The sequence below is a fragment of the Lottia gigantea genome (genome assembly GCF_000327385.1).
Source record: "Lottia gigantea unplaced genomic scaffold LOTGIsca_154, whole genome shotgun sequence".
NCBI classification, from domain to species: domain Eukaryota; kingdom Metazoa; phylum Mollusca; class Gastropoda; family Lottiidae; genus Lottia; species Lottia gigantea.
Window position 1 is genome coordinate 401,360 of NW_008707862.1, and position 27,652 is coordinate 429,011.

Below are 27,652 nucleotides of genomic sequence, written 5' to 3' on the forward strand. Positions count from 1 at the left end.
ATGATTGTAATTCAATATTTCATGATATTATTCTTAATGCAAGCTTTTTATTTTCCATCCTGTTCAACACAGGTCATTTGAAACACAAGTAATCTGTTAGTGAAATTTGTGAAATTCATTATTATTATGAAACATCCAAAAAAATAAAAAAATTCACTTTAGAAGCTCCATTTAGAACCCTCCTCTTGCAAGAATGTCATAAAAAGTTTAGGTTTAGAGAAATTACAAGACCCACAGATGTCTGATTAAAAATTGGAATAGAACAAATTAAAGCTATCTGTGTTCCAAGATACCCAAAAAAGATTTTTTTTAAAAGAAACTCTTAAAGAGTGAACAGCAATACAGCAATAAGCAAGAAAATAAATATTTGGGGAATATATATATCACATTTGTTCTTGATATACAAAATAATTCAAATAAAATATTTCAAAACACGTTAGCTATTAAGTCATGTAATAGTTTGGATACTTGTTTCAAACAAGCATATAGATTTTTACTTCTGTACTTTTAATTCTATTGGTTTCATTTTGTTTTCGAACTCTATAGAACAAAATATTGCACCTCTGAAGTCAAAATAAGTCACAGCACCCCTGTCTGAATCATACTGCTTTGCTGGGTCACATTTGTCATAGTCAATTTTGACCAAAAATCCCAGAAATGGGATCATTAGTTATTTATGACATAAAGTGAGCATACCTGACAGATAACAGACCAGACAGATAACAGATCAGACAGATAACAGACCAGACAGATAACAGAGCGGACAGATAACAGACCAGACAGATAACAGACCAGGCAGATAACATACCAGACAGATAACATACCAGACAGATAACATACCAGACAGATAATCTAGACAGATAACAGACCAGACAGATAACAGATCAGACAGATAACAGATCAGACAGTTAACAGACCAGACAGATAACATACCAGACAAATAACATACCAGACAGATAACATACCAGACAGATAACATACCAGACAGATAACATACAACTAAAAGTGTTGAAGTACTCAAATTAAAAAATATTTCTTTGAATCATTTTGCATATCACTCTAAAACATAACCAACAAATAAATAAAACAATGCATTATGCTAATTGCTATGCTTCGGACTCGCATTCAGCGCCCTCTATCTTGCGTTCGTCACCATCGCCTAGGTTCTCACGGACAGGATCTGTATAACTAAACGCTGTAGGGGTCTCTCCAGTATCTTCTGCGTTCGTTAAAATGAGAAATTTGCCGTCTGGACTCAAAGGAAGTGACTCAGAATCAGAATCGCTAAGTTCACCTTCTGCGTCTTCTACTTTAGCCGGTAATGACGCCTGGAAATATAGGTGAAATAATTACCTCTAATTATACTGTCTATCTACTAGAGTTATAATATACTCAACTATATTTAATTCTATTAGTTGACAGATTTCAAGAAGAAAATAAGTTGCCTCAGGCATCATTAAGATCAGTAAAAAGTATATCATTTACTCAAAGCCTACATTTAAAGCAATTTCTATCTTTAAGATGTTTTCTCGCTTTTTTGTAAGTGTATCAGGGCCATTTATTGCTTTTATTTTATTCCAATTTTTTCAAATATCACGTTGCTGTAAATATAGAAATGGTTCGCAAAAACTGCCTATTATATTCCTGTTACCTTTCCGTTAGCTACGTACAGAGATCAAAAGCATTCATAAAATAGCAAGAACAACAGATGTCTGATTGAAAATTGGAATGGTGCAAATTGATGCTATCTGTGTCAACAATACACATACAAAATTTAGAAACCTCTTTAAAAACTCTTGCAGAAAAGTTTCATTGAATGCCCTTTATGATTATAGAACCATAACATCTCTTAGAGCTGAACCCTGCAAGAATTAACCTTTACATTTCCAATATGAAATTTTAACTTATACATACCTTGGCTTCTGCAGATTTCCCTTTCATTGAACTAGCGTTCTTCTTTTCCTGAAGAAAATAAATGGTAAATCAAATCACAAATAGATCACAAAACAAAACATTTAGATCTACATTTTAAACAGATTGATTGTGTTTAATGTGGTCATGTTAGATACTAACCTATTTTAAATTTACAGGAAGAAATAAAAAGGCTTTCTTTATATAAAAGTGATGTCATTCTATATTAAATTACTTTATGATTCTATAATTCTTGCTAATATTTTTGCTCAATTAATCAAATTAATATATCAAAGATAGTTACCATTAAAGCTTGAAATGCCATTCTGGTGGCTGTTCCTATTGACTTACATATCTACAAATAAACACAAAGTTTGATATATATATGATGACAAAATATTTTGGTGACAAATTATCAGATCATCACTAACATCGATATGGATCATCTTCATAATGACCTTGATCCACAAAAGCAAAAGAATTTTAGCCTTTAGAGAGAGTACAATCCAAATGTGAACGGACGGACCAACAGGGTGATTTAAATATACGCCCAAACTATTTGTGGGTAAACATTCAAAAAAATAATCTGCTATAGAAAAAAGTAAGTAGTCCTAAAGTCCAACATGTTTCAAGAGCACAAAGGCTGCCTTCCTCGGGGACAGACACACATGAAATGTCAGTTGGAAGTTCAATGATGTCACTTTCCTGGGTAGTTGCTAAGTAACATTTCAACATTCTTCTCATGGTAGGAACATTTATTGAACACTTTGTGGGTGTAAAAAATGAGTATTTGCCAAGAAGTATATACCCAAAGAATGAAATGTGCAATGATAGAAGCAATAGCCATTTTTCCATTCCAACTGGCCTGCAGCCCAAAGTTGACAGTCCCATACAACATTGATGTAATTGTTTAATAGAAATCGATTATAATATTTGATTATTTTTATGCTCACCTCTTCTGAAGTAGTATTACTCTCAAATACATGACAAGCGAATGAAATACTATTTTTAGGAGTACCTCCTACCATTCTAGTTCTGGTTACAAAACCAAAATATCTGAAAATATACAGCACAAATATTATATACAATTCTTCAGATTTTTTGAGATAGTACCTTCAAACTCGACCTTTAATTTAAGTATAAATGTTGTAACATTGTTATCCTAAATTTTAGAAATAACAAAATAACACCATGATGTGTTGTAGCACAGTCAGTTAGAGCATTAGAATGTTGACATCAAGTCCTTTGCTTGGTTCAGGCGAACAATTGGTGGTCATAATTTCTTATATTGGTCTGTGATATTGAAGTCATCTTTCTTCATTATTCCAGTCAACCCAGCTGTAAATTGGTACAGATAATCTGAGAATGATCAATGCCAAGAGGTTTGGTTAAGGACAAGCTGGTAGACAGGATTCTTGTTTATCTAAGTTGTTATCTTTCAGTCAGCTGCCAGTGTTAAGATTATGAACAATCAAATTACCCAAATATCCAAAAATCTGAGCCTTCAAAAAATATATCAAAACTTGCACATACCGTTCATTTTCTGGATGGGCAGACCAGAATGAGATGTCTTGTAGAGCAAATTCCACTCGGACAGCATTATTCGATGGATCAATTAATCTCATACCTTCGTTAGAGATAATTAATTTAGATTCTGTCATTTTAAATACATTATGTATTGCTCTTGCTGCCATTATTTGTCTGATTGTATCATGAACCAAACCCTCACCTACAGAATAAAAATAACAATCAATACTTGAAAAGCAACCTTTTTGACCAGTGAGAATGGCATTTTTGTTTCCTGAAGAATTGTGCCTTCTAGAGTGTTTACAAGCTCAAAATTGAACACATTTCCAAGAACAAGGGCAATAACTCATATTCAATATTTTTTGATTTTTTCTATATACAATTTAATCTCACCTCTATCAGCTTTCACCTCCATAGATCCCAGAAACCTGACTGTGAACACTTGACAATAAGCTGCATTATCAAACGCTGGATCTAATACATCAACTGATGATTGGTCAAATGGATTGATACGTCTGAAATAAACCAGTTTTGAAATGGAGATTTACATCTTACTGTTTTGTGAGGTAATGAAATGGAAATATACACCCTACTGTTTTGTATAAAAATATATCTTACTGTTCTGTCTGAATATACATCCTACTGTTTTGTATAAATATACATCCTACTGTTTTGTAATATACATTCTACTGTTTTGTATAAATATACATCCTACTGTTCTGTATAAATATACATCCTACTGTTTTGTATAAATATACATCCTACTGTTCTGTATAAATATACATCCTACTGTTTTGTATAAATATACATCCTACTGTTCTGTATAAATATACATCCTACTGTTCTGTATAAATATACATCCTACTGTTCTGTATAAATATACATCCTACTGTTCTGTATAAATATACATCCTACTGTTTTGTATAAATATACATCCTACTGTTTTGTGTAAATAAATATTCTGTTTTGTATAAATATACATCCTACTGTTTTGTATAAACATACATTCTACTGTTTTGTATAAATATACATCCTACTCTTTTGAGTTAATGAAATGAAATGGAGGTATACATTCTACTGTTTTGTATACGAGTTAATGAAATGAAATGGAGGTATACATTCTACTGTTTTGTATATGAGTATATGAAATGAAATGGAGGTATACATTCTACTGTTTTGCATCTGAGAATATGAAATGAAATGGAGGTATACATTCTACTGTTTTGTATATGAGTATATGAAATGAAATGGAGGTATACATTCTACTGTTTTGTATACGAGTATATGAAATGAAATGGAGGTATACATTCTACTGTTTTGTATATGAGTATATGAAATGAAATGGAGGTATACATTCTACTGTTTTGTATATGAGTATATGAAATGAAATGGAGGTATACATTCTACTGTTTTGTATATGAAATGAAATGAAATGGAGGTATACATTCTACTGTTTTGTATATGAAATGAAATGGAGGTATACATTCTACTGTTTTGCATCTGAGAATATGAAATGAAATGGAGGTATACATTCTACTGTTTTGTATATGAGTATATGAAATGAAATGGAGGTATACATTCTACTGTTTTGCATCTGAGAATATGAAATGAAATGGAGGTATACATTCTACTGTTTTGTATACGAGTATATGAAATGAAATGGAGGTATACATTCTACTGTTTTGTATATGAGTATATGAAATGAAATGGAGGTATACATTCTACTGTTTTGCATCTGAGAATATGAAATGAAATGGAGGTATACATTCTACTGTTTTGTATATGAGTATATGAAATGAAATGGAGGTATACATTCTACTGTTTTGTATATGAGTATATGAAATGAAATGGAGGTATACATTCTACTGTTTTGTATATGAGTATATGAAATGAAATGGAGGTATACATTCTACTGTTTTGTATATGAAATGAAATGGAGGTATACATTCTACTGTTTTGTATATGAAATGAAATGGAGGTATACATTCTACTGTTTTGTATATGAGTATATGAAATGAAATGGAGGTATACATTCTACTGTTTTGTATGTATACATTCTACTGTTTTGTATATGAGTATATGAAATGAAATGGAGGTATACATTCTACTGTTTTGTATCTGATTTAATGAAATGAAATGGAGGTATACATTCTACTGTTTTGTATATAAGTTTATGAAATGAAATGGAGGTATACATTTTACTGTTTTGTATATATGAGTTAATGAAATGAAATGGAGGTATACATTCTACTGTTTTGTATATGAGTATATGAAATGAAATGGAGGTATACATTCTACTGTTTTGTATGTATACATTCTACTGTTTTGTATATGAGTATATGAAATGAAATGGAGGTATACATTCTACTGTTTTGTATCTGATTTAATGAAATGAAATGGAGGTATACATTCTACTGTTTTGTATATAAGTTTATGAAATGAAATGGAGGTATACATTTTACTGTTTTGTATATATGAGTTAATGAAATGAAATGGAGGTATACATTCTACTGTTTTGTAACTGAGTTAATAAAATGAAGATTTCCATTCTACAGGTTTGTTTTTCAATTCATTTAACAGAAACATATCGAACATATAACATATAAATAAATATCCATACATGCAAACAGAATATAGATCTACAAATTGTCTTTCCAATAGAATTTAAAATATACATATGCCATCAATGATATTAAACCAGCCACTTTTGTTTTGTGTTTCTAAAAACTGAAAGGTTAAAGGGACGACTGTGGCATATGTGGGGATCAAATATAGATACACTTTGAATTGAAGGCTCAAATTTTGATGGTAAGCGGTGAACATTATTACTGATAAATCCAACAGCTAAATTTTGAGACCAAGGTATGATTAACTCCTGGTAATGCCACATCTGTCCCTTTAATGTGGGATTGAATTTTTTTTAACCCATTTTAATGTATTCTTCATCTGACAACGGACAACTCAAATCCCCCCAAACTGACAAATCAAGTGGCAAGGGGTGGAAGGTGACATTAATACATACTTTGGAGGACCAGATAATGGCGTTGTCATACTCTTATTATCCTGGGTTGGTGAAGCTAGATCAAACTGTATGGGTGTCTCCAAGACTAATGTATTGTCACCTTGAGTAGCTGTTAATCCAGATGAACTACTGGTTGATTTAGTCATTGTTCCATTATTTCCAGTATTTTTACTCTCACTACACATATACAAACATACAAAATAATAACATATAAAAAATAATAACCAGGGAATAAAAATACTACAATTACTTCCAAACTGAAACAATCATATCAAAATTAGTCCAAACTTTCATTTCGGTTTTTTTAATGTAGCCACTAAAGTTAGGGTCTTACGACAGCCCTCGGTTTCACCAATTGCAAAATTGAAGGGAGTTTTACATCCCACCTTTCTGCACCTTGTAGGTAGTGCTGAGGAGGATAGAAATTTGATTGGTTAAAGCAGACATCATTGACTTAGGTCAAAAGGTTAATTTGACGAACGTTCAAGAAGGCTGTTGTTAGACCCTAAGTGAAGTGGCCATTTCAAAAATAAAAGCTAAAAAAGAAATGGAACAAAAGTTTGGTCTAATTTCAAAATTAAAAAAAAAAAATAAACTGAATTGAAATCACAAAATCTAGACATCATTACATTTACAGTTTGTGCGATGACATCCATAACAATTTTATTTGTGATTTGGGAGTTCAAAGTGCCCCATTGTCATAAACAACAAATGGAATAAGATAGAGGTTTACCTTCATTATGAAAACAACACAAATTTACAAATAATCTGATATTCAAGACATAATTTACCTTGGAGAAGTTGGACTAGGCATTGACTGACTATCAGTGGACTGACTCTTTTCTAGACTGGATGTTCTGTCCTAAAAAAAATAAGAGAGACTGGATGTTATTTCCTTCAATTTTTCATTTTAATATTGACATTTTGTGCTTTAGAATCATTAATGTTCTGTTCTATAAAAATCATAAAACTGAAAGTTTTTTTTTCCAAAAAAAAATTCATCTCGGAAATTTTTTGCTCTAGAATCATAAATTAGCAGTTTAGGTTCCTAAAAATTTTACACAATTTTTTTCTTAGAGAGACTATATTTTACTTTTAGTTTTGTAATTAATGATTAAGCATCATAAACATCATTGCAATTTAAAGTTAGTTTATAAGCTTAAGTGAACAATATTGTTAAGATTTTATTTTTGTTATTCAGCTGATTTCAGGTAATGAATAATTTTATGTGAAATTAATAAAAATAACTTTACCTTAGATCGAGGTGGAGTTTTACCTCCTCTGACATAACCACTGTCTCTAACTAAATTATTTATCACAGCTATCCATTCAGCACGATCTCGATCATTCTCAGCTTGTAATACTATTAACGTTCTTAAATAAATTAATTAAATATATACTGATTCAATTGAAATAATAAATATATAGCTAGACATAGCAAGTTTGAATAAATGTATAAATGAAAAAAAAAATAAAACAAACAAGCAAACAAACAAACAAACAAACAAACAAACAAACAAACAAATAAATAAATAAATAAATAAATAAATAAATAAATAAACTACTTGTGCTTATCTTAGTGCATATATAAGATAAATAATAGATTTACTTTTTATGAGACTGAGAAACAATATGAAAAACAAATCTTCTGTCATCATATTCTCCTATTTCTGCCATTATACCATTTTCATTTAAATCTAGTACTAAACTACCAGCAAACTGAAATATAAACACAGATATTACTGATCAAAGCCGGTTTTGCTTGAAACCAGGCAAATCCAAGAGCAAAATATTAATTGAAGCAGTTTTTGAATTTCAATCGAGGGATAAACTGAATTTCAAGCTTTTTATAACATAATGTGTGAAGATCTGAATTAACTTTATTAACCCTTTAACTGCCACGGTTACAATATTGTGACATTTACCCATTCAGCTGCAACTTTAAATAAAACTGAGTTTATGGCTAAAAAGACGGTGATGACATAAATTAACCATGGTTAACCATCGGTGATAATTTGTACACAATAAAAAAAGGCATGTGTATGCTCTTTAGAACATCGTGAAAACCTACATCAAATATTGGTATTTTTTTTCAGAAAGACATGAAATTTGATTACACAGTAATTTTATTGTGGTGTCATTTTACTATTCAAATATTCTTGAATTTCAAGTTGATTAAAAGTCATAATGATATCACGATATGAAGATTAAGTAAAAAAAGAATTCAATTTTCCGAAAAAATATTTGGCAGTTAAAGGGTTAACCTCCATTACTTCAACAGATAGATCATCACACAATGTTTAGCTATAATGAACTCAGTCTGTCAAGGCCACTGCTAAATTGCTACAATTACAATCATCTGTCATACAAGAAAGGTGCCTAATGATGTCAAGGTATTAGACAGATAGACAGATGCCATTCAACAAATTAAACTACTGCTCTTTCATGGGTTTTATTGGTGGCCATGTTTACCAGTACCATATCTAGAGTTTAATGTCATCATTCGTTTTCTAAACTCATCATGGGCTTTACGAAGAGCTAACACTTTGGTTTTTTTTTTATTTTTTTGAATTCTATGGTGCTTAAAATATTATTATTTTCAGAAATATCTATGAAAAAATATTTGTGCTGTGTATTGGGGGCTAAAATTGCAAAAAGGAAAAAATATTTTGATATGGTCTTTTGAATGTTTGAAAATTAAGGATATTTGTCGGAATGTGATACTTTTTGTAACAAATATGTTGGAAAACATTTTATAGGAAAAAACAACTTGGAATTTCACACATTTTGAGAAAATTGTGTAAAACATAATTAGTCACTGAAAAAAAAGTATTCTTAACAAAAATCATTAACTGTCATAGCTAATCAAAGGTATAATTGAAGTGTGAAGGAGAATTTATGTGATAGGAAAATTTCAGTCTTCAGCTTATACCAATAATGTGAAATTTCAAAACTTGCGAGGCAAATAACCGGTTAGTTTTTGCTTCACTTTAAAGCAATGAATATTTCGTTGTAAAATCTCAAGCAAGATGTACTACAATGCATATATTTCAATTTTTTTAATTAATATCAATTGCTTTGTTCTTTTTCATTTGATGAAAATTTGTGCAATATAATGTTTTATACATAATTATTTTGTGCGGGCACACAAGCAGTCTTGGTCGAAGTTTTTTGGTCGCTGACCGGGCGTTCTTTTGATATTTTCATTGAAGTATGGAATTGGCCAAAGATTTTCTAGTGAGACAATAGCACTTTCGAGAGCTCTCATTTGCGATGGAAAAAGTAGCGAGAATCTTGCTCAGCTGACAGCCTTTCGAGGCAAGCAGTTCAGCTAGTTCCTCTCATCTGCGGCATGCTTAATGCTTTTCATATCATTGAACAAAACCTGCATATTGCACTGGAATTTTCCTATCAGACGTACAAAAGGGGAAATAACTCTAAATCTACTCACATCTTTAGGGTCACGTTTTTTAGCCTGAGTGGACAGTTTAAAAAAAAAGGTGAATAAAATAGAAAAAGAAAGCACACAAAAAAGTTAGTAAGTAGTAAAACATGCAAGAACCATAAACCTCATGGTGTTTTTTCAAACTATTGGTGAAAGCAGGACTAAATGCCTTAAAACCCTTTTCAATGTCACTATGAATTCTTAAAAATGTACTAAAATCTCTTTTAATGGAATTTTAGAGAGGTTTTCTAAATTTTTGATGTCATAGCATCAATTTGCACCATTCCAATTTTCAATCAAGCGTCTGTGATTCCTGCAATTCCACTTTAGTTTTTGATGACATCACTGATGGCAACATATCATTTATCACATAAGGCCATATGCGTTTAGTGATGTCATCAAACACTTAGTTTTAGTGGAATTGCAGAAACCACAGACGTCTGATTGAAAATTGGAATTGTTCAAATTGATGCTATCAGTGTCCCTGATACACATAAAAAATTTAGGAAACCTTTTTACAATCTCTTTAAGACCATGATTACAGATGGAAGATATGGAAAGGAACTTTTACAGATCAAATTTGTACGAATCAAATATTCTATTTGATATTGATAACAAATCTTGCGCTAACAAAATTTGTGGCTGCTAGAAGGTTTTAAAGCAACAGTCGTCAGTCTAAACCACAGGGTAGTAAATATCATTAAGAGAAATATATTGTGAAGCATTCACTAAATAAATAATAAGTGAATCATTATTGAAAGACAGGATAAAATGTCAAAAGATAAAAATCTGATTAAAATACAGTATTCATTGTGAAATCTCTAATATTCCTAGATACTTATTTTTCATGGATAAATTTACGTCCCCTGCACCTTACACTTTTTGGTGTATTGTGAATTACAGATGGGTTCCCTTGCTTTCATTTATGTAAAATGCTAATACTTATTTGAATAGAAAGTAGAGGTGTTCTAATGACTTCGAAAAAATACCAGTTTATCTCACATGTCCATAATTAATTCATAATTAGCTAAATTAGAAGAGAATTACCAGAAAAATTGCAATGAGTGAACGATCAAGAAAGGTCAAAAAATCTTTTTTTGTTTATCCAGACTGTATATACATGGACATTTATGATTGGTTAAAACTCCTTAATTATATGCAATAAGAACAAAATGATATTATTAAGAATACATGATAATTCATTACAAACACCAATTACTAGAATAGTTTTCTTAAATTAACACTAAAAATAAGGAAACCCATCTTTAAGCTTATAGTAAACTGAACAAAATAAATCTAGCACAAAAAATATCAATTATTTTCTGTGAATTATCCCCTTTGGTGTATTTGACAAGGTTTTTCCTAAAATATCTGTCAGTCAAACAATCATACTTTAGTCTTAGAAACAGGAATTTTTTAGCTAAGCTAATCAGTAATAGTGTTCACAGCTCATCGTCAAAATTTGAGCCTTTAAATCCATGTGTGTCCAAAATTATCCGCATTTGAATGTTAAAATGATGACTAATCATTTCTTGAGGCTCTGTCATAGGCCTATGAGCTTATAGAAAAGATAATCCTAGTTTAAGGTATTATGTGATTTTCGTACATTTCAAGTACTTCTGAAGACTATTCTCATATATTCAAGACCCAAATCAGCCCCTGAAATGGCGAATCTGTCCCTCTAATCTACTATGAGTCTGGGTATTTGGAGAGTCCACATAGACAATATCGTTTTTGTAGTATCTATTCTTATAATCTAAGTTTATGCTCATCAATAATATTTCCCAAGTATTTCAATTAGAACCTATTAAAATTATGAAAGTTTTAAAATTTCACAACAATAACTGAACCTGTATTTTAATCAGATGAAAAATCAACAACAGAAAAATTTAGGAAAAAATCAAAATCATTTGAAAATTTCTTACCTCATCTTTTGATTGACTCATTAAATTTCCACCCTGGGTAAAATAATAATTTCTGTCCCATTTTGATCCAATTAATGCTTGTTTACTGAAAGGCATTAAAATAAATTCTGGTTCATAAAAATTAACCTTTGAAATTGCTTGGTCAAACAAATGGTGGTCCTGGGTTTTAATCTCGGCATGATAAAGTCTGGTGATCCTGAATAAAACTATTCTAAATCTTTCCTCATAATTCCAGGTAACCCAACAGTAAGCGCCAAGAGGGTTAGCCAGGGACCAGCTGGTAAACAGGATCATTAATTGTGAACCTAAGTTGTCCTACTTGTAAAATATGGATGTCTCTTGCCTTCCATGAATATTATGATGAACAATGAGATATAGAGTCAGCCAAAAACTTAAATGTAAAATTAAAAAGATATGACAATAGTCAGAAATTTTAGGACTACATACAATTTTTGTCTTGAAACAAGGTCATTGGCAGTGGTTAATCAGCAGAATTGATATCAGCTATATTTTGTTTTTATGTTGGATTATCAAAAATACAAGCGATTATCTAGTTGACGATAAGTGATTAAGATGACTATATTTCGGATTATTCAGATTTTTCTGAGTGTCAGAACCACTTATTAGTTTCCCAATTGGTCTACATAGAATTTTAAACTGACATAAGAAGGAAATCAATCAGGACCAGGAAAAGATTTTGGATTGTGCAGAATGTTTGAATACTCAGATGTCAGATATCACAGAGTACAATGACTGGGACATCCTGAACTCTTACCTTCTTTGGTAGAGATATCCAGCTTTCTGTGAGAGTGCTGTATTAGGGGGTATATAGGGCATATCTATAGGGGGTTCAGGATGGTATAAATGAGCACTCTGTTTCTCTATTGACTCTATCAACTCTACTGTCTTCTGTGTCTCTGCTGATAACTCTGCATGCACACTAAAATAAATACAGTAAAGAACGGTAAAGACGAAGGTCTGCATAGAACAAAGTCCAAGCTTGGTACTGGCCATGTTTATATAAAAAAACTAGAAAACCTCTTTAAAATCCCTTTAAACTAAATGAAGTTTAAGGTTCAACTTTTCTGGACCTTATATCACCAATAAGAATGCAGCTAATCTGAAGGTCCAGGGTTAATCCTGTCATAGGTCAAGATAATACCTTTAGATTTTTCAACCAGGTTTACTCTATGCTTTTTGGAAGCTGTTAGAAAACTACTGTACGGATTTAAGTAAAATATGTCTCCTACATATTCCAAGGGTTTCAACTAATAATATCAAGCCATTATAAAGCTAAACACCAAAACAAGGTCAAACTGCTTAATCAACAATTAGTACTCTCCGTTTTTAATTAACCCTTTCAAAACAAATTCAATTTGTGATCAAGTAGATACATAGATATAAATTTTTGATAATGAAAATTCTAACAAGAAAAAGCGGAATGCCCCCTTAAATATAAAAAATATAGTTAAAATAAGAGTGGCTTACCTTTGAACACTAGCGTTAATATTGCCTAAAAAATCATCAATTTCTGGTTTCATCACAGCATCACATCCCATCTGAAAAAATGCTCTCTGAGCATGGAGATAGCCCATAACTGGCTCCAATAGAAAACACTTTCTTTTATACTGTAGAGCATTTAAACAGGAATAGTAATGTAGGGAAGTCTGTAAATATAAAATATTGATACAGATTACTAATTTGTAGAAAAATCTGAAAATCTGATTTGAATACAGCTCTTACCATATATATTGGTAAATATCAAATTTTGTTGATTCTTCAGAAGTTAATTTGAGCTTTAGAACACTATTGATAGTATTTAGAATGACTTTGTATTGAGTAGAATTTCATCTGAAAATGTCACATTTTGACTGAAAATTGTTCTCTATCAGATGGGGTTGTTGGTGGGGGGTGTGGGATTGCATTTGACCCCCTAGAAAAATGGTTTGCACCTTTAAATGTACCCCCATTTTATATTTTCACAAATTCAAAAGTATGTTCTCCGCTTGAGGCCCTTCCTATCTATTTGTTTTCTGGCAGATGGAAAGCTGGTATTTTTTGGACCTAGATACATAAAAGATTTGGTTTTCATGAAGGCTTTATATGTAAGAGCCTTAATCGTGTCACACAAATAACCAAAACTTCGATATGTGAATTTTTATTCTATAAACTTATACCACATAAATATGATGGCAATTGTTATTGAGTTATTTCAATTTATTCCAATTCATGTGGGCCAAAGAAAAAGAAGAAAAAAAAAAGACTCCTTTGCATGAATAATGTCAAATAAGACATTAAATGATATGAAAGACAAAGTAGAGATCTTTTGAAAGGCACATGGCAGAGCATCAGAATTACATTTTGCCACAGGGACATTGACAGTATATTTCCTAGCAGACGACAAATTAACTTGTTACCAAACAAAATATTTTGTCACCCATAAACACTAAATTAGACTATTCCTAACATGTAAGCTTATTTGATCATAATGATAATAGTATATTTAGAAGAGTTCATGTGGAATATGAAGGGTATTTTCATAGCATGTCAAACTACCCTTAAAGATGGGTTCCCTTATTTTCATTTATGAAATATCAGTTTGTCTCAAATGGACATAATTAACTCATAATTAGCTAAATTAGAAGAGAATTACCAGCAGAATTCCAATGATTGACCGATCAAGAAAGGTCAAAAAGTTTTTTTTTTTGTTTATCCAGACTTTACATACATGAACATTTATGATTGGTTAAAACTCTTAATTATATGCAATAAGAACATAATGATATCATTAGAAATACCAATTAACCAAATAGTTTGATTAATTTGACACTAAAAAATAAGCAAACCCATCTTTAACCCTAAAAATATTGTCAACACAGCTAAATATAAAATAGGTCAAGAAAACCTTATCATGTGATTATTGCTCAATAGTATGAAGACATGGGACACTCAGTAATACAATCCTACTATAAACTATACAGGAAGTTTCACAACTTGAACTAACATAAATACACTCAATAAGATAATTGTTTTATCATTTAACAAAGAGAGTAGGTGGTGAATATTAGGTAAGAATGAATATAATGCAATTTGGATAGGAAAATTTGGGGATGAGTAGCCTACCATTACTTTGGCCCCATCTAAATCAACTTCACAATGTCAAGCTTTTATGAACTTTGTCTTATACCTTGACTGCAATAGCCATTGACGTTTTTTTGGATACACCAGATATATACATCCACTTGATTTTCACTAGCCTTTTAGTAAGCTAATATCGAGATAATACCTTCAGATTTTCCAACCCGGTTTTCCCCTGTCAGTGATGCAGGTAAGAGAGCTGACATGGATAAAATGTCTAGTCGTTCGGATGGGACAATAAACCGATCCCCGTGTGCTACAGGCTGGCCACGTTAAAGATCCCTTGACAGTTGGAAATCAAAAAAGAGCAGGCTTATGCCGCTGTCCTGGCAAAATTTCCCCCACCGCATGGCGTTGCCCGTCTTCATTAGCCAAATGGTGCAGAAAAGTAGGACGTAAAACTCCATTCATTTCATTTCATTTCATTTCAGTAAGCTTATATATATATTCTCCATGTTTTTATGAAACTGGATAATGCCTTCGTAGTTTTTATTCTCAAAGGCTCAGAGTAGTCAATGTGGAGGAAATTTCATATTGAATATATATACAACCAAGATAGAGGATAGCATTATTTCAGTCAAGTATTTATTTATATAATGAATGTATAATTTCAGGGTGGGCTAGTGTCTGATAGAAACCAGGAAGATTAAAGATGTCTAACTGTCTACAAATACTAGTTATATACACTTTCTTCTCATCATTACTAGCACTAACTCCTATAAATATCATAGATAATAGGAAATTTTCAGGTAACCATAATTCTTATTTAAAATTTTGGAAATGTGTAAAGGCCAAACCTGAATACCGTACTGAATAAGCACTATATTACATTGGCTATGTGAACTCTACAAAAGGGAGTAGAAAAATCCATAGAATAAAAGCTGCTATGCCACAGTGAATTGAAGTACTCCATCTATATGAAGTTTCTGCTAAACAAGACAATAAACTTTAGGATGAAATATTGCATAATGAATATAAACCCAACTATATGGGCTCTGAAGATACGCCAAGTTGACAAACTCAGTCCCAGAGTGAAATCAGGTGTTCTATATAACATGTGTAACAGTAATTATCATGCAGTTTTAACTTATTAATTTCATACTTCTGTATTTTTCAGATTGTCAGGAAGTAAATGATGCTGGGTATAAAGAAACAGGAATTTATATTCTATGGCACCAAATTAACCAAACTGAAAACTCAGTCAAGGTATTTAATGTTGCATGGCCAATTATTTGAAAAAATATTCTGGAAGTTCAATAAACCTTTATATTAGCAAAACTATTGTAGAAAGTTATCACCTAATACCTAAACTAAATTTGTCCTAATTTCATCTTGTATCCATTTCAGACTGAGTGTCAAATGAAAGGAGACAATGCCTTTACTGTTATACAAAGGAGAATGTATGGTAATGAGAATTTCATTCAAACCTTTCCAACTTATGTGGCAGGTTTTGGAAATGTAAATGGTGATTTTTGGCTGGGATTGAATCATATTTACTACCTAACACAAACTGGCAACAATGTTTTAACAATCAATATGCAAGATTGGCAAAACAATAATCGCAACGCTCGATATTCATATTTCAAATTACAAGACAGTTATGATTATTATTTAACTATTCATGGTTTCAGTGGAGATGTAGGCGATGATCTTTCTCATAATGATGGTCATAAGTTTGCAACATTTGATAAACCAGACTCTAATTTGTGTGCTCACAATCAGAAATGTGGTTGGTGGTATAATTACTGTTCCTATGCATTACCCAATGGTGTTTATTATGTAAATGGTCCGTATACACCAAGTAGTGGTTTTTATGATGGTATTTATTGGCAGAGCTGGAGAGGTTATGGATATTCCTTGAAATATATATCCATGACTTTGTCTCATGTTTAATGTCTTAAAATATATTTCATCTTAAATAAATTTTGAAATGTTATTTAGTTTATTTAATTAAGGATAACAGTTAAGGATCCTTTCTACCAGCTGATCCTTGACAAAACCTCTTGGTATTGATCTCTCCCAGATTATCCCTACCCATTTACAGCTGGGTCAACTGGAGTGGAATTATGGTTGAAGATAATTTATTCAACTTATCAGACTTTTGCACACCGATCGAGATTGGAACACACAGCCACCATGGATTTGCCCGGGATCATTGTTTTGTATATGACAACGACAAAAATAATTCTTCACAATGTCAAGTTATTAAGAACTTTGACTCATACCTTGACTGCAATAGCCAACTTTCTTTGTCACTACAGCGATTTGATTGGGTTGTATGCTACTGTATACAGCCAATGACAGCCCTTGACAGCCCTTGACAGAAACTCTGTAAACCATAAGTAATAATGTTTACAGTCTTTATATCGAGGGCTCTGATTGGCTGCATTCTCTAGAGTACAATCCAATCAAATCGCTGCATTTCATGATATATGGATAGTACCTATTGCAGTCAAGGTATAAGTAAGAAGTTTGTAAAAGCTTGACATCTTGAAGATGTGTTTACTAAGTTGTTATGCGCTGGAAAGCACCTTGACCTTGATATATTAGAAATAATTAGGCTTACCTGATGAAATTTTTTCCTCATTGTGTAAAGTTCTTCATTTGTTTCACTTCGTACTTTTTCACTCTCCTTCTTCTTAGCTGATAGTTTCATGTATCTTAGTAATGCTTGTTCATGTTCTAAAATACATTAACAACATGATGTCAGATAAAACACCTTTCATGCGTAATCAAACTGAATAATTCTTCATTCTAGTGTTAAACTTGTCTATTAAACCAACTTCAACTTTGACCTTTGCACAAAATGATTTCAATGCCATGAATTAATCATTTTTGATAGTATCGATTTGCAAGATTCCAATTTTCAGCCAGATGTCTGAGGGACTTGTAATTCCACTCCAACTAAGCCCTTTATATAAGCTTAAAAACTTTTATATAAGCGGCTTTTGCAATATATTGAATCATGTTAATCATTCTATAATAACAGGAACCACAGACATCTGAAGGAAAAGTGGAATAATACAAATAGAAGCCCTGATACATACAAAAAGCTAAAAAATCTCTTAACAATTTATTTGATATTTCAATTTTTATAGAGAACATGAAAATAGTTACCTTGTGATGATATTTGATACATTTCATACATAGTACTGATTTCTGGAAAAGACAAAATTATTTTAAACTATATAGACTCAGATTGTCTCTGTACATCATCAAATTTTCAGATTTGAATTTATGCACACATTCTGAAGGCTATTACAGCACAAACAACTACATACCTGTGCCTGTGCTTATGTAACATTACTTAACCACAAAATAATGTTACAACCTAAAATTCCTAATCTGAAACATTTACAGCTGAACTGCCATAATAAACAAGGCTTCAGACTCTTTAGAGTTTAACTTTTTGACATGTTTCTTATTATCCTGAATATCTTAAGTGCCAAATACAGCATGGAAGCTTTGTTAGACATGTTCACTCAGATCATGTTGACCAGCTGGTTTGTGGCTAAACCTCTTGGCATTGGTCTTTCCTGGATTATTCCTACACATTTGTAACTGGCTCTACTGGAATAATTAAGAAAGACTTATTCAAGGTAAACTGGATTGTCAATGCTGATCAAGATTAGAAACCATGAATAAACACCATAAACTCACCTTCAATATCTGCTTGCATAAATTTATTGATGGGAAACATCATTGTTTCTGAGAACTGTGAGGCCAATACTTGATGTATAGAACTTATCTGAAAAACATTTTCTTCACTTATCAATTATCAATTATGAAATTTGACAATCGATAATCGAAATCCTAGTGACGATAATCAATAATTGATTATTTTGATCATTTAACCCAGAACTAATGCCAGTTTTCAGTTAGACTCCTGCGATACACAAAAACTGCTCTTAACATCTTAGCGACTTTGCAACTTTGCAATAGTGGAACATAAAACACCTAGGTACTACTGCAAACATATGCTATTATTGGCCAGGTTTTAATGATCATTCTAAGAGGTGAAATATCTTTAATGCTGAGCGTGTGACCTTCAAAACTACCTTGGAGATTAGTACTTACATCATCTATATAACTAGCAAACTGTTTCAATGTGGACGTTAATATACTGTTTTCACTTTCTAATGGAAATTTCTACAAAATATACAGTTGATATTAATTTATTGATAAGAAAAGAAATAATACATCAAGGGGCTGGAAAGTTATGTCAGTCATGGAAAACCCTTCAATTTCTCCAAGCATGAATATTTTCACATTTTTGGTATCTTCACAATGTCAAGCTATTAGGAACTGCATACTTATACCTTGACTGCAAAAGCCACCTTGGCATGGAGGTTTGTAAATGAAGCATTTTGTTGAGATTGTCTGTGAACACAAAGCCATGTTAACAGCCTTTCTTTCGCGGGCTATGATTGGTTGTATTCACTGGCATAAGCTTGCAATCCAATCAAATCACTGCATTCACTGATACAAGAAAGGTGACTATAGCAGTCAAGGTATAAGAACTCATAATATCTTGACATTGTGAAGATGATTGTTACCAAAGATTAAGTGAATCAATAATTGAGCTCAATTCGTCAAATATGATAACACAAAATTAGTTTTCATATTAGATGTATAATAAGAACCATATCACTATTACTAATTATGACTAATCATGACTAATCATGACTAATCATGACTAATCATGACTAATCATGACTAATTAAATCATTATTATTATTAGTAAGAAGTAAATTGTACTTACATGTACTTCATAGGCTCTCAGTTGTTGAGCTAGAGATTGGGTAGCAGCACATAATTCATTCTGTAATTTACAAAATTTTTTTAAATTTAAGTAAGCTTACATTATGTATTCCAGTTGACCCAGCTGTAAATGGACAGGGATAATCTGGGAAAGATCAATGCAAAGGGGATGGCCAAAAAGACCAGCTGGACTTAAAGTTGTTATCCTTGTAAAAAATATTGCTGCTTCTTTCTTTAAGTTGAAAGTTTATTTAAAGAAAATCACAGAGAATAGAAGGAAATTTCTTTTATAGTACCCTGAACATTTCATAATCATTACCTGAGCAGTCATTATTCTCTGACAACATGACTGTAGACTATTTGTGTATTTCTTCAACACAAATGCATCTTTTTCAAATACTGACAACAAATTTCTGGTCTAGAATAAAAAAAAAATTCAAAAGTAAAAAAAAATTAAAAAAGGCAACTATTTTTAAATTGACAGGGTTGCCATTTTCAGGGGGCACGCATGGATTTGAAGGCTCAGATTTTAACAATGGGCTGTGAACTCTCAGTGGTGTATATTAGTGCATGTAAGGACTCGACATCAAATTTTTTTTTTTGTATTAGAAGTTTCCTATATTCTATAAAACAATAAAAATTGGTTCGTTTCGATTTTCTTTATGAATTCCTAACTTTGACCCATATTTCATGAGTAACCAACTCGACAAGGCTTCAAAATGCGTCACCTATTTACGTGTACAATGTTTGATCTATAAATATGTTGAGAAAAACATACCACTGGATACCCAGTGGTATAAATATCTTTTCTTAGTATTTATCTTCAATATCAATTCATTTAACTAATGACAATTTCTTCAAAGATCAATGATTGAAAAAATAATAGTGAATGACAAAATAAGTAAGAAGAATTTATTGCTAAAATTCACATAGTGTTCCATGGAATTTTTCATAGATTTTTCAAGAAAGACAGGTGACATTGTTCACTGGAATATAAATTCTAGCAGACGACACTTGGAATTCCAATTACAACTTGGGATTATAAAGAAATCTGGAAAAATAGTGATATTTGGTAATAACAGAAATCCCCAATTTTGTTTATGTTAGAAATAATTAATAAAATTGACATTGATTTGATAGGAAAAAATTTGCAGGTTGACGTTGTAGAGATAACCCTTGTTAATCAAAACATGCAAATGCGGGGGTCATGCACATGTAAATTATTTATCATTTCCAGTGATACAGTAAATTAGGTTCACACGAAATAAGGTTACTGGTACTTAACTGTTCTGATAGCTTATCTAAAAAAAATTCTACTTTCTGAGACTAAGGTAAGATTGGTCAAACAGATGGTGAACAAAGAATTATGTCATTTGTGTTATGGGTATTTGTGTCAATTGTGTCAGGCATTCCTATGACTAAAAGCTTTTAGAGTTTAGCCACTGGCGTACTGGCCAATCCAATATATCATCAGTACACATTGATAGGCCTACAACCTATTTCCGCATACCATGATAATATATTGTATGATACTTTATATCTATCATATGACCCATGTCGTGTTGACATGACTGGCAATATCCAATACTAAATGAGTTTACCGGCAATTTTATGCCTTAAGCATAACAAACATGTTTGGAATTTTCCCAGCAGACCACTCCCACTTTCTGTTTCTAATAAATACCTGAGGACTGTCTTCCAGTGCATCTTCCAAGTGCAGTTTCTCGATATCCGGCATCTTGAATACCTTTACTTTGAATTAATCAAAATGATGATACAGAAACGATGGTTGACTCAGCTGACAAATTGATTTTCTAAAGCGATTTTTATTCCATTTTGACACCTGCAGACATAAAAATGTTCCGCAGTTGTTTTGATACTCAATTGTGATCTTTGATTGGTTAAAATTATCGAAGAAATTTCATACAAATATTTTTTCAGACTGATTATGAAGACAACTCGGAAAAATAATTCTGATATTCATCTTACAGTTTGAATTTTTAATTCGTATCAATAAATTAATAGATTTAAATCATAACTATCGATCTGAATTTTTCGAAACGAATTTCATGAACTAAAACAATTAAGGGGAAGCAACTCAAGTTTTACATTACTGTGGTCTGACATTTAATTATTGATCTCTATTCAGTTGCTTTCACTACTTGAAACAGAATTAGATTAAAACTAAGAATTTGAGAAAAGATAAATTGCTTTTTCAAAAAAATTGAGATGCTCTTATTTTCTCAAAGCATTTGATTCTGGACTATTAATCAAATATTCCTCCTTCAGAACACCCAATACAACCCTGATACGGTACTGTTAATTCAGCATACACTTTGGGAGAGTTAGATTCACTTTTCCTGTTAAATGGAAAATGCATTGGGATGCGATCAAATGTGCTACAGGATGTGCACATAAGTTATCTCTATACAGTTGGATAATAAATTCAGAAAACTTATGACATCGTCCATACAAATTTAATCTCATTGCACACTGCATGGCATTCTCAAAAACAAGGATCCAGGAAAGTATGACGTAAATACTCATTTGATTTCATTTCCTGTTGTTATGTCACATTTGCATTCAGAATGGTTGCAAAGTTATTACTTTACAATTACCAACTGTTTAACAAAGCTTCCCACTGGCAAAATACAATATCCTTTTTGTTTCTCGCAAATTCCCACTTAGGGTAAAAAAAAAACAGAAATTGGATACCTAACTTGGGACATAAACAACACAGTATTTAACACTATAGTAAACATATTTATTACAAATTCTTGAGTGGTATGTAGAGTGAAATAAAGGGCAGATAATTTATAATGAAATATGAAATGTTCTAGATGATTTCTTGGCTCAATAGTTTTAAATATTAATAACACGACTCAGTTTCTGTACACGATTCAATAAAATATCTCCCTGTTTAATGGTTGACTGAAAATAAATAACAAAATATATTTAATACACTTGATATCATTTTTATAGAGATTTACTAAATTTTTTATGTGTATCAGGGACATTGATAGCATCAATTTGAACCATTCCAATTTTCAATCAGACATCTATGGTTCCTGCAATTTCACTAAAACACTTTTCAGTGTTGGAGCTAAATTGCTGGATATTTCACAGAAATTGGTGAGTGAAGAAAGGTGTATATTACCTGATATTGCCAGTTTTTACTGTCAGGTCTGTTAGTTTCTACTATACCACCTACTTTATCTATTTTACAGTGTAATCTACCAGCTGCTATAAACCTAGCTAGTTCTCTACAAATATACAATTCAATACTTCAATTTCTAAGAAAATATCTTTCATATCATTGGTTTAAAACACTCTGTCTTCTTTGAAAGAAGTGAAAATCATAGCCACGGCTAGTTAGGCAAAAGAGATGGACAAACTCACAGCATAATTATGCATGAGAGGTAGACAAATTTCTTAGCAGGTTAGACTTAACTAGATGTAGTGTTTTGATTGGATGAAAATATTTATTGTCCAATCAAAATGGTCCTTTAGCTCTCATTCATCAGCCATTTTTCACATACTGGTAATAATAAAAGAATAACAACATATCTTAATCTAAGACAAGCCACGAACTGTTTTATAACATACAGTATTAAAGTTATAACTTACTGATCTATAAAGGAAACTGTAACACCAAAAGCTTTAGCCATATATTCTAAAGTTAAACTTCGATAAGATTCTAATAACTGAGCGTAGGCCATAATCCTCATTTCTCTTACATAATATCTATAATGAGCTACGATTAATCTATCATCTTTCATCAACTCTTCAATTTCAGCTGAAAATTTAAAATCATCATCATTGAAGGCAAGAATATACTTCTAAATATAACCAAAGAAAATATGAATTTTGGCATGTTTTTAATTTAGTACTTACAGGGTTTTTCAAAAATAATCATTTCAATTATTAATCGATTATTGATTGATAGCCTGCCATTTATAATCGATCTCAATTTGGTTATCGATACCCATCCTTATTTACAGCACTGCTACTTATTTGTCTAGTTTAAATGTCATTGCAAAAGTCAAATGAAATGGAATGTCTCAATAAAATTTGGCAGAAGTTTTGGTAACTATGCATAGCTGAGCCATCATTGAGTCTAAAAGATATTACGAGATGTCCCAGATGGTACCATGATAAGACAGCTTTTCCCTTCTTTGTTCCGCATTGTAATGTGGGACCTTGATGGGTTTAATACACAGTTAATTTCCATTTATAGTACTTACCTAAACTCCTGAAAAATTCCTCATATCTACAGTCATAGATAGAAAATAAATAATGTCGAATTTTTGGCAGACTGTGTAACACTTCTAATATTTCTGAACCTTTTACTACCTGAAATAGAGCATTAGAATTTGAGATCTCACATTCAAATAAGCTTATCCTTCGTGTTCTCCAAAAATGCGATTTGAATTGACTTCATTTTAGATGAATCATTAGTTCTTAAATTCAACGAACCAAAAAAAAGAGAAAATCCGGCCCTTCACCATAGTGATCACCAGTTGCATCATGGTAGTAAATAAGAATAGCGATAATGTTTCCAACACATCTCTCAAACAACTGAGAGGAACTCATGACCACTTTCATTATTTGCAACCATTTGCAACTGTTAATCATTAGGGTGTAAGGGCACCTAAAGAACAGAAGGAAAAGAGATGGTATAATTTATATTCAAATACTGGTACCTTTTCTCTGAGATCTGGTCTGTCTAAGGCAATAACTGATGATATAACAGTATAGGTTACAAACTGATGATAATCCATTAATTCATATGATGTAAAAGTTGCTACTGTATCAAGAAATAAGTTAGCTGCAGTTTTAAATTCTCGTATAGACATACAGTAAGCTCCACGGTAGACTTTTAATCTATTTCTTCTATCCCAATCTCCACCTTCATCAATCAAACTAGAAATACATGTCACAAAAACAGACATTTCAATATCAGGTTTTGTTTCCAAATTTCAATTATCAAGGTAAATTAGATAAATGCTATTGTGCAGGGAAAATTTCCCTCATTGAACATTGAAAAGATTTACAGAAAATGCAGGAGGTAAAATATTTGTAATGAATATATTATAATAAATTATCATGTCGAACTTCATTAGATCTAGAGACACAGGCTGCCATAGTTCAGTTGTATGAAGATCACACAGCATGAAACTTTGAGTTACATGTTTCAGGTTCTGTTTTAAAAATTCTATCACTATCAAAATTAATGAGCATTTATTTTTAAAGGGGATAATATTTTGTAATTGTTAATTCACATATATATATATATTAGCTTACAAACTTCAAGAAAATATTCTATAAACAAATTATCATACATTAGTTTGGAGCTCCAGGAATCCATGACTGGCACCAAAAAAATAAAATCTTATAAAAAGTTACCTCTGTGCCTTTTCTAAATTCTTAGTAATAAGATCATGATCCATATAGAATAATCCTAGACGTATTAGATGAAACACTAAATCTAATCTATAACCCAGAGATACAGTCTTCTCATATGTCTTCCGAAACTGGCTTAAAGCGGCTTCCTGGAAAATTAGAGGCACAATATTAGACAAAATCTAATTAATTCTAAAATTCTTACAGTACAGTGAAATCCCTCTCAACCGTTTTACTCTGTAGACCCACAACCCCCACTTTACCAGTATATTTGAAGTTGAATAAATGCATAATCTGCAGAGGAAAATCTTTAAGCCAGAGCCCCATAAACTGCAATCCAACATGAGAGGCTAATCTATAGGTAATTAAACTGTCTAACTGGTTGTCCAATAGTACAGATTTTTAAAATTTTGAAACTACATCACAATATTTTGTGAATACGCATCTGAAAATCACCATGCCATTTGAACAATAGTAAACCCATGTTCTGTTGAACCGATAATCAATTTGACAAGACAAAAGTTTTAATATAGTTCTCTGGAAGTTTTTAATACAAAGCCCACCTTATCTCCAACTTTACAAAGGAATTCAGCTTTCTTTAACATTGAATCACGAATTTCAGTCTCTCCCATGTTCTTTTCTGTATCTTCAATTTCTTGATCTAGTTTTTTTACTTCGGCTTCGTTGGCTGTCTGCATGTCTTTGAAAAGTTTAGCATCTAACTTCCATCCCAAATCCTTACACACCTCTTCATAAAATTTGGCCATGCCTTGACATTAGAGAAAAGTGATTAAACCATCATATTAACATCATTATTCGTTTTTATTAAATGACAGAAGATATGATTCAAAGCTTAATCCTCTGAAGACTATACTGTTCTCAGTTATTATCTGCTGTATCTAATACAAATTCAACCATTGCATCGTATGTTGACAAAAATAAAGGAGGATAAGTACTGATGTAGGAAAATGACAAATCATTTTTGAAAGGAAAATCAAAACAAACCACTTTGTCAGTGAAAAATTGTTATTTCCTCGAAACACTTACTATCTGCCTTGATGGCGTCCTGTAATTTCTTCGCCAATGCTTTGTCATTCTTGTATTTTTCAGTTCCTAATAAATATTTCCATTGTGCATACTCTAAATTAGGGTTTTTCGCTAAACCCTCTTCTTCTAAATTTTCAATCGGCATGTTGCTTGAGTGACGTCACAAATTTCACTGCGGACTAGGGTTTCTGTAAAATTTCTACCCAAACAAAAATAAGTGTCGGTTAACGAAACGAAATTTTAATCAGTAGATGGTTAAAGTTGTAAAGCAAGCAGACTTCAAACTCACAAGAGCTGGGAGCCTAATTGTCAATACGAAAAATCCCCTTGCGTATATATAGCTGAATTTAAATAATATTTCAGCTAACGTCATCTTTAATGTTTTCTTTCTGAATCGTCCATACACCTCTTTTCACCATTTTCAGCTGTTGATGTGTCTTGAACAATAGTCTTCATAATATAGTAGCCAACTAGAAATGTACGAAAATATCATAATTCCTTCAAAAATAAACCCCCTCAAACTAGAAAATTTCACTGTCTATTTCTATATACATTTATTTTTTCAATCTGGTTTCCCCCTGTCAGTGATGCAGGTACAACGGGCTGACATGGAAAAAGCGTCTAGTCGTTCGGATGGGACAATAAACCGAGGCCCTGTGTGCTACAGACCGTGCACATTAAAGATCACTCGACAGCTGGAAATCGAAAAAGAGCAGGCTAATGTCGCTTTCCTGGCAAAATTTCCTCATTGCACCCTGCATGGCGTTGCCTATCTTCATTAGCCCACATGGTACAGAAAAATAGGACATAAAACTCCATGCAAACCATTTTTCAAGGGGGAAAATGTCCCCACTGTATCCTCATTAAAGCTGTCACTGATTCCCCGTTTTTAATGCTTAGAGTTCTTTCTAGTCAAAAAAAAAAAAAAAAAACAGTTTTAAAATCATATCTCTAAAAATATTTTTATTAATATCATGGATAATTGAATATAAATAAAAACATTGTATAAACTCCTATACAATTCTATATATATCTACATATACATATTACATTTACTATACAATCATAATTAAGTCAGTCCTTTAAAGTTGGTTTTATTAGAAGTAATGAGTTATAATAGCTCTATAATAGTTAAGTTAAAGAGATGGTAAAGACATTTTCTAAACTTTGTATCAGGGACACTGATTGCATTGATTTCCACAATTGCAATTTTCAATCAGACGTCTGTGCTTCCTGCAATTCCACTAAAAGTGGATGCTATTTTGGACCTTTGTGTTAAGTGACGTCATAAAATGCAAAGTTTAAGTAGAATTGCAAGGATCACAGCTATCTGATTGAAAAAAGGGATGGTGCAAATTGATGCTATCAGTGTCCCCGATACATACACAATTTTTAGAAAACCTCTTTACAATCTCTTTAAGACAAGAGTAGAACATGAATACAGACTTTCTAGGATATCGTGGGTGACCGCTT

The 27,652-nt window shown here is 31.8% G+C and overlaps 2 protein-coding genes across 2 annotated transcripts; both read right to left on the reverse strand.

Annotated features, from left to right (window-relative positions):
- Nucleotides 1-2,221: 2,221 nt before the first annotated feature.
- On the reverse strand, nucleotides 2,222-21,467 carry LOTGIDRAFT_200897 (hypothetical protein; the record flags this gene model as incomplete). The annotated part of the gene is made up of 18 exons (XM_009050751.1): nucleotides 2,222-2,266; nucleotides 2,865-2,967; nucleotides 3,445-3,640; nucleotides 3,832-3,953; nucleotides 6,461-6,637; nucleotides 7,252-7,296; nucleotides 7,709-7,834; nucleotides 8,070-8,179; nucleotides 11,831-11,915; nucleotides 12,606-12,770; nucleotides 13,319-13,497; nucleotides 17,535-17,650; nucleotides 18,086-18,127; nucleotides 18,629-18,716; nucleotides 19,046-19,117; nucleotides 19,731-19,790; nucleotides 20,049-20,147; nucleotides 21,414-21,467. Coding segments are annotated over 18 exons (1,884 nt in total), but the record flags the coding sequence as incomplete, so codon positions are not given.
- Nucleotides 21,468-22,471: 1,004 nt separating this feature from the next.
- LOTGIDRAFT_200903 (hypothetical protein) lies at nucleotides 22,472-26,339 on the reverse strand. The gene is made up of 8 exons (XM_009050752.1): nucleotides 26,180-26,339; nucleotides 25,696-25,901; nucleotides 25,136-25,281; nucleotides 24,433-24,652; nucleotides 23,974-24,082; nucleotides 23,357-23,525; nucleotides 22,887-22,992; nucleotides 22,472-22,660 (listed from the first exon to the last, which is right to left on the reverse strand). The coding sequence occupies exons 1-8, from the start codon at nucleotides 26,322-26,324 to the stop codon at nucleotides 22,592-22,594; spliced, it is 1,170 nt and encodes a 389-aa protein (XP_009049000.1). The 5' UTR covers nucleotides 26,325-26,339; the 3' UTR covers nucleotides 22,472-22,591.
- Nucleotides 26,340-27,652: the final 1,313 nt, after the last annotated feature.

What these genes read in the sequence shown, in the direction of transcription:
- LOTGIDRAFT_200903 (XM_009050752.1), bottom strand. Translation starts at nt 26,324, where the DNA reads ATGCCGATTGAAAATTTAGAAGAAGAGGGTTTAGCGAAAAACCCTAAT. An exon ending in AATTTAGAAAAGGCACAGAG is followed by an intron (nt 24,653 to 25,135) that starts GTAACTTTTTAT and finishes ATGTATTTCTAG; the next exon opens with TTTGATTGATGAAGGTGGAG. An exon ending in GGAATTTTTCAGGAGTTTAG is followed by an intron (nt 23,526 to 23,973) that starts GTAAGTACTATA and finishes TTAAATTTTCAG; the next exon opens with CTGAAATTGAAGAGTTGATG.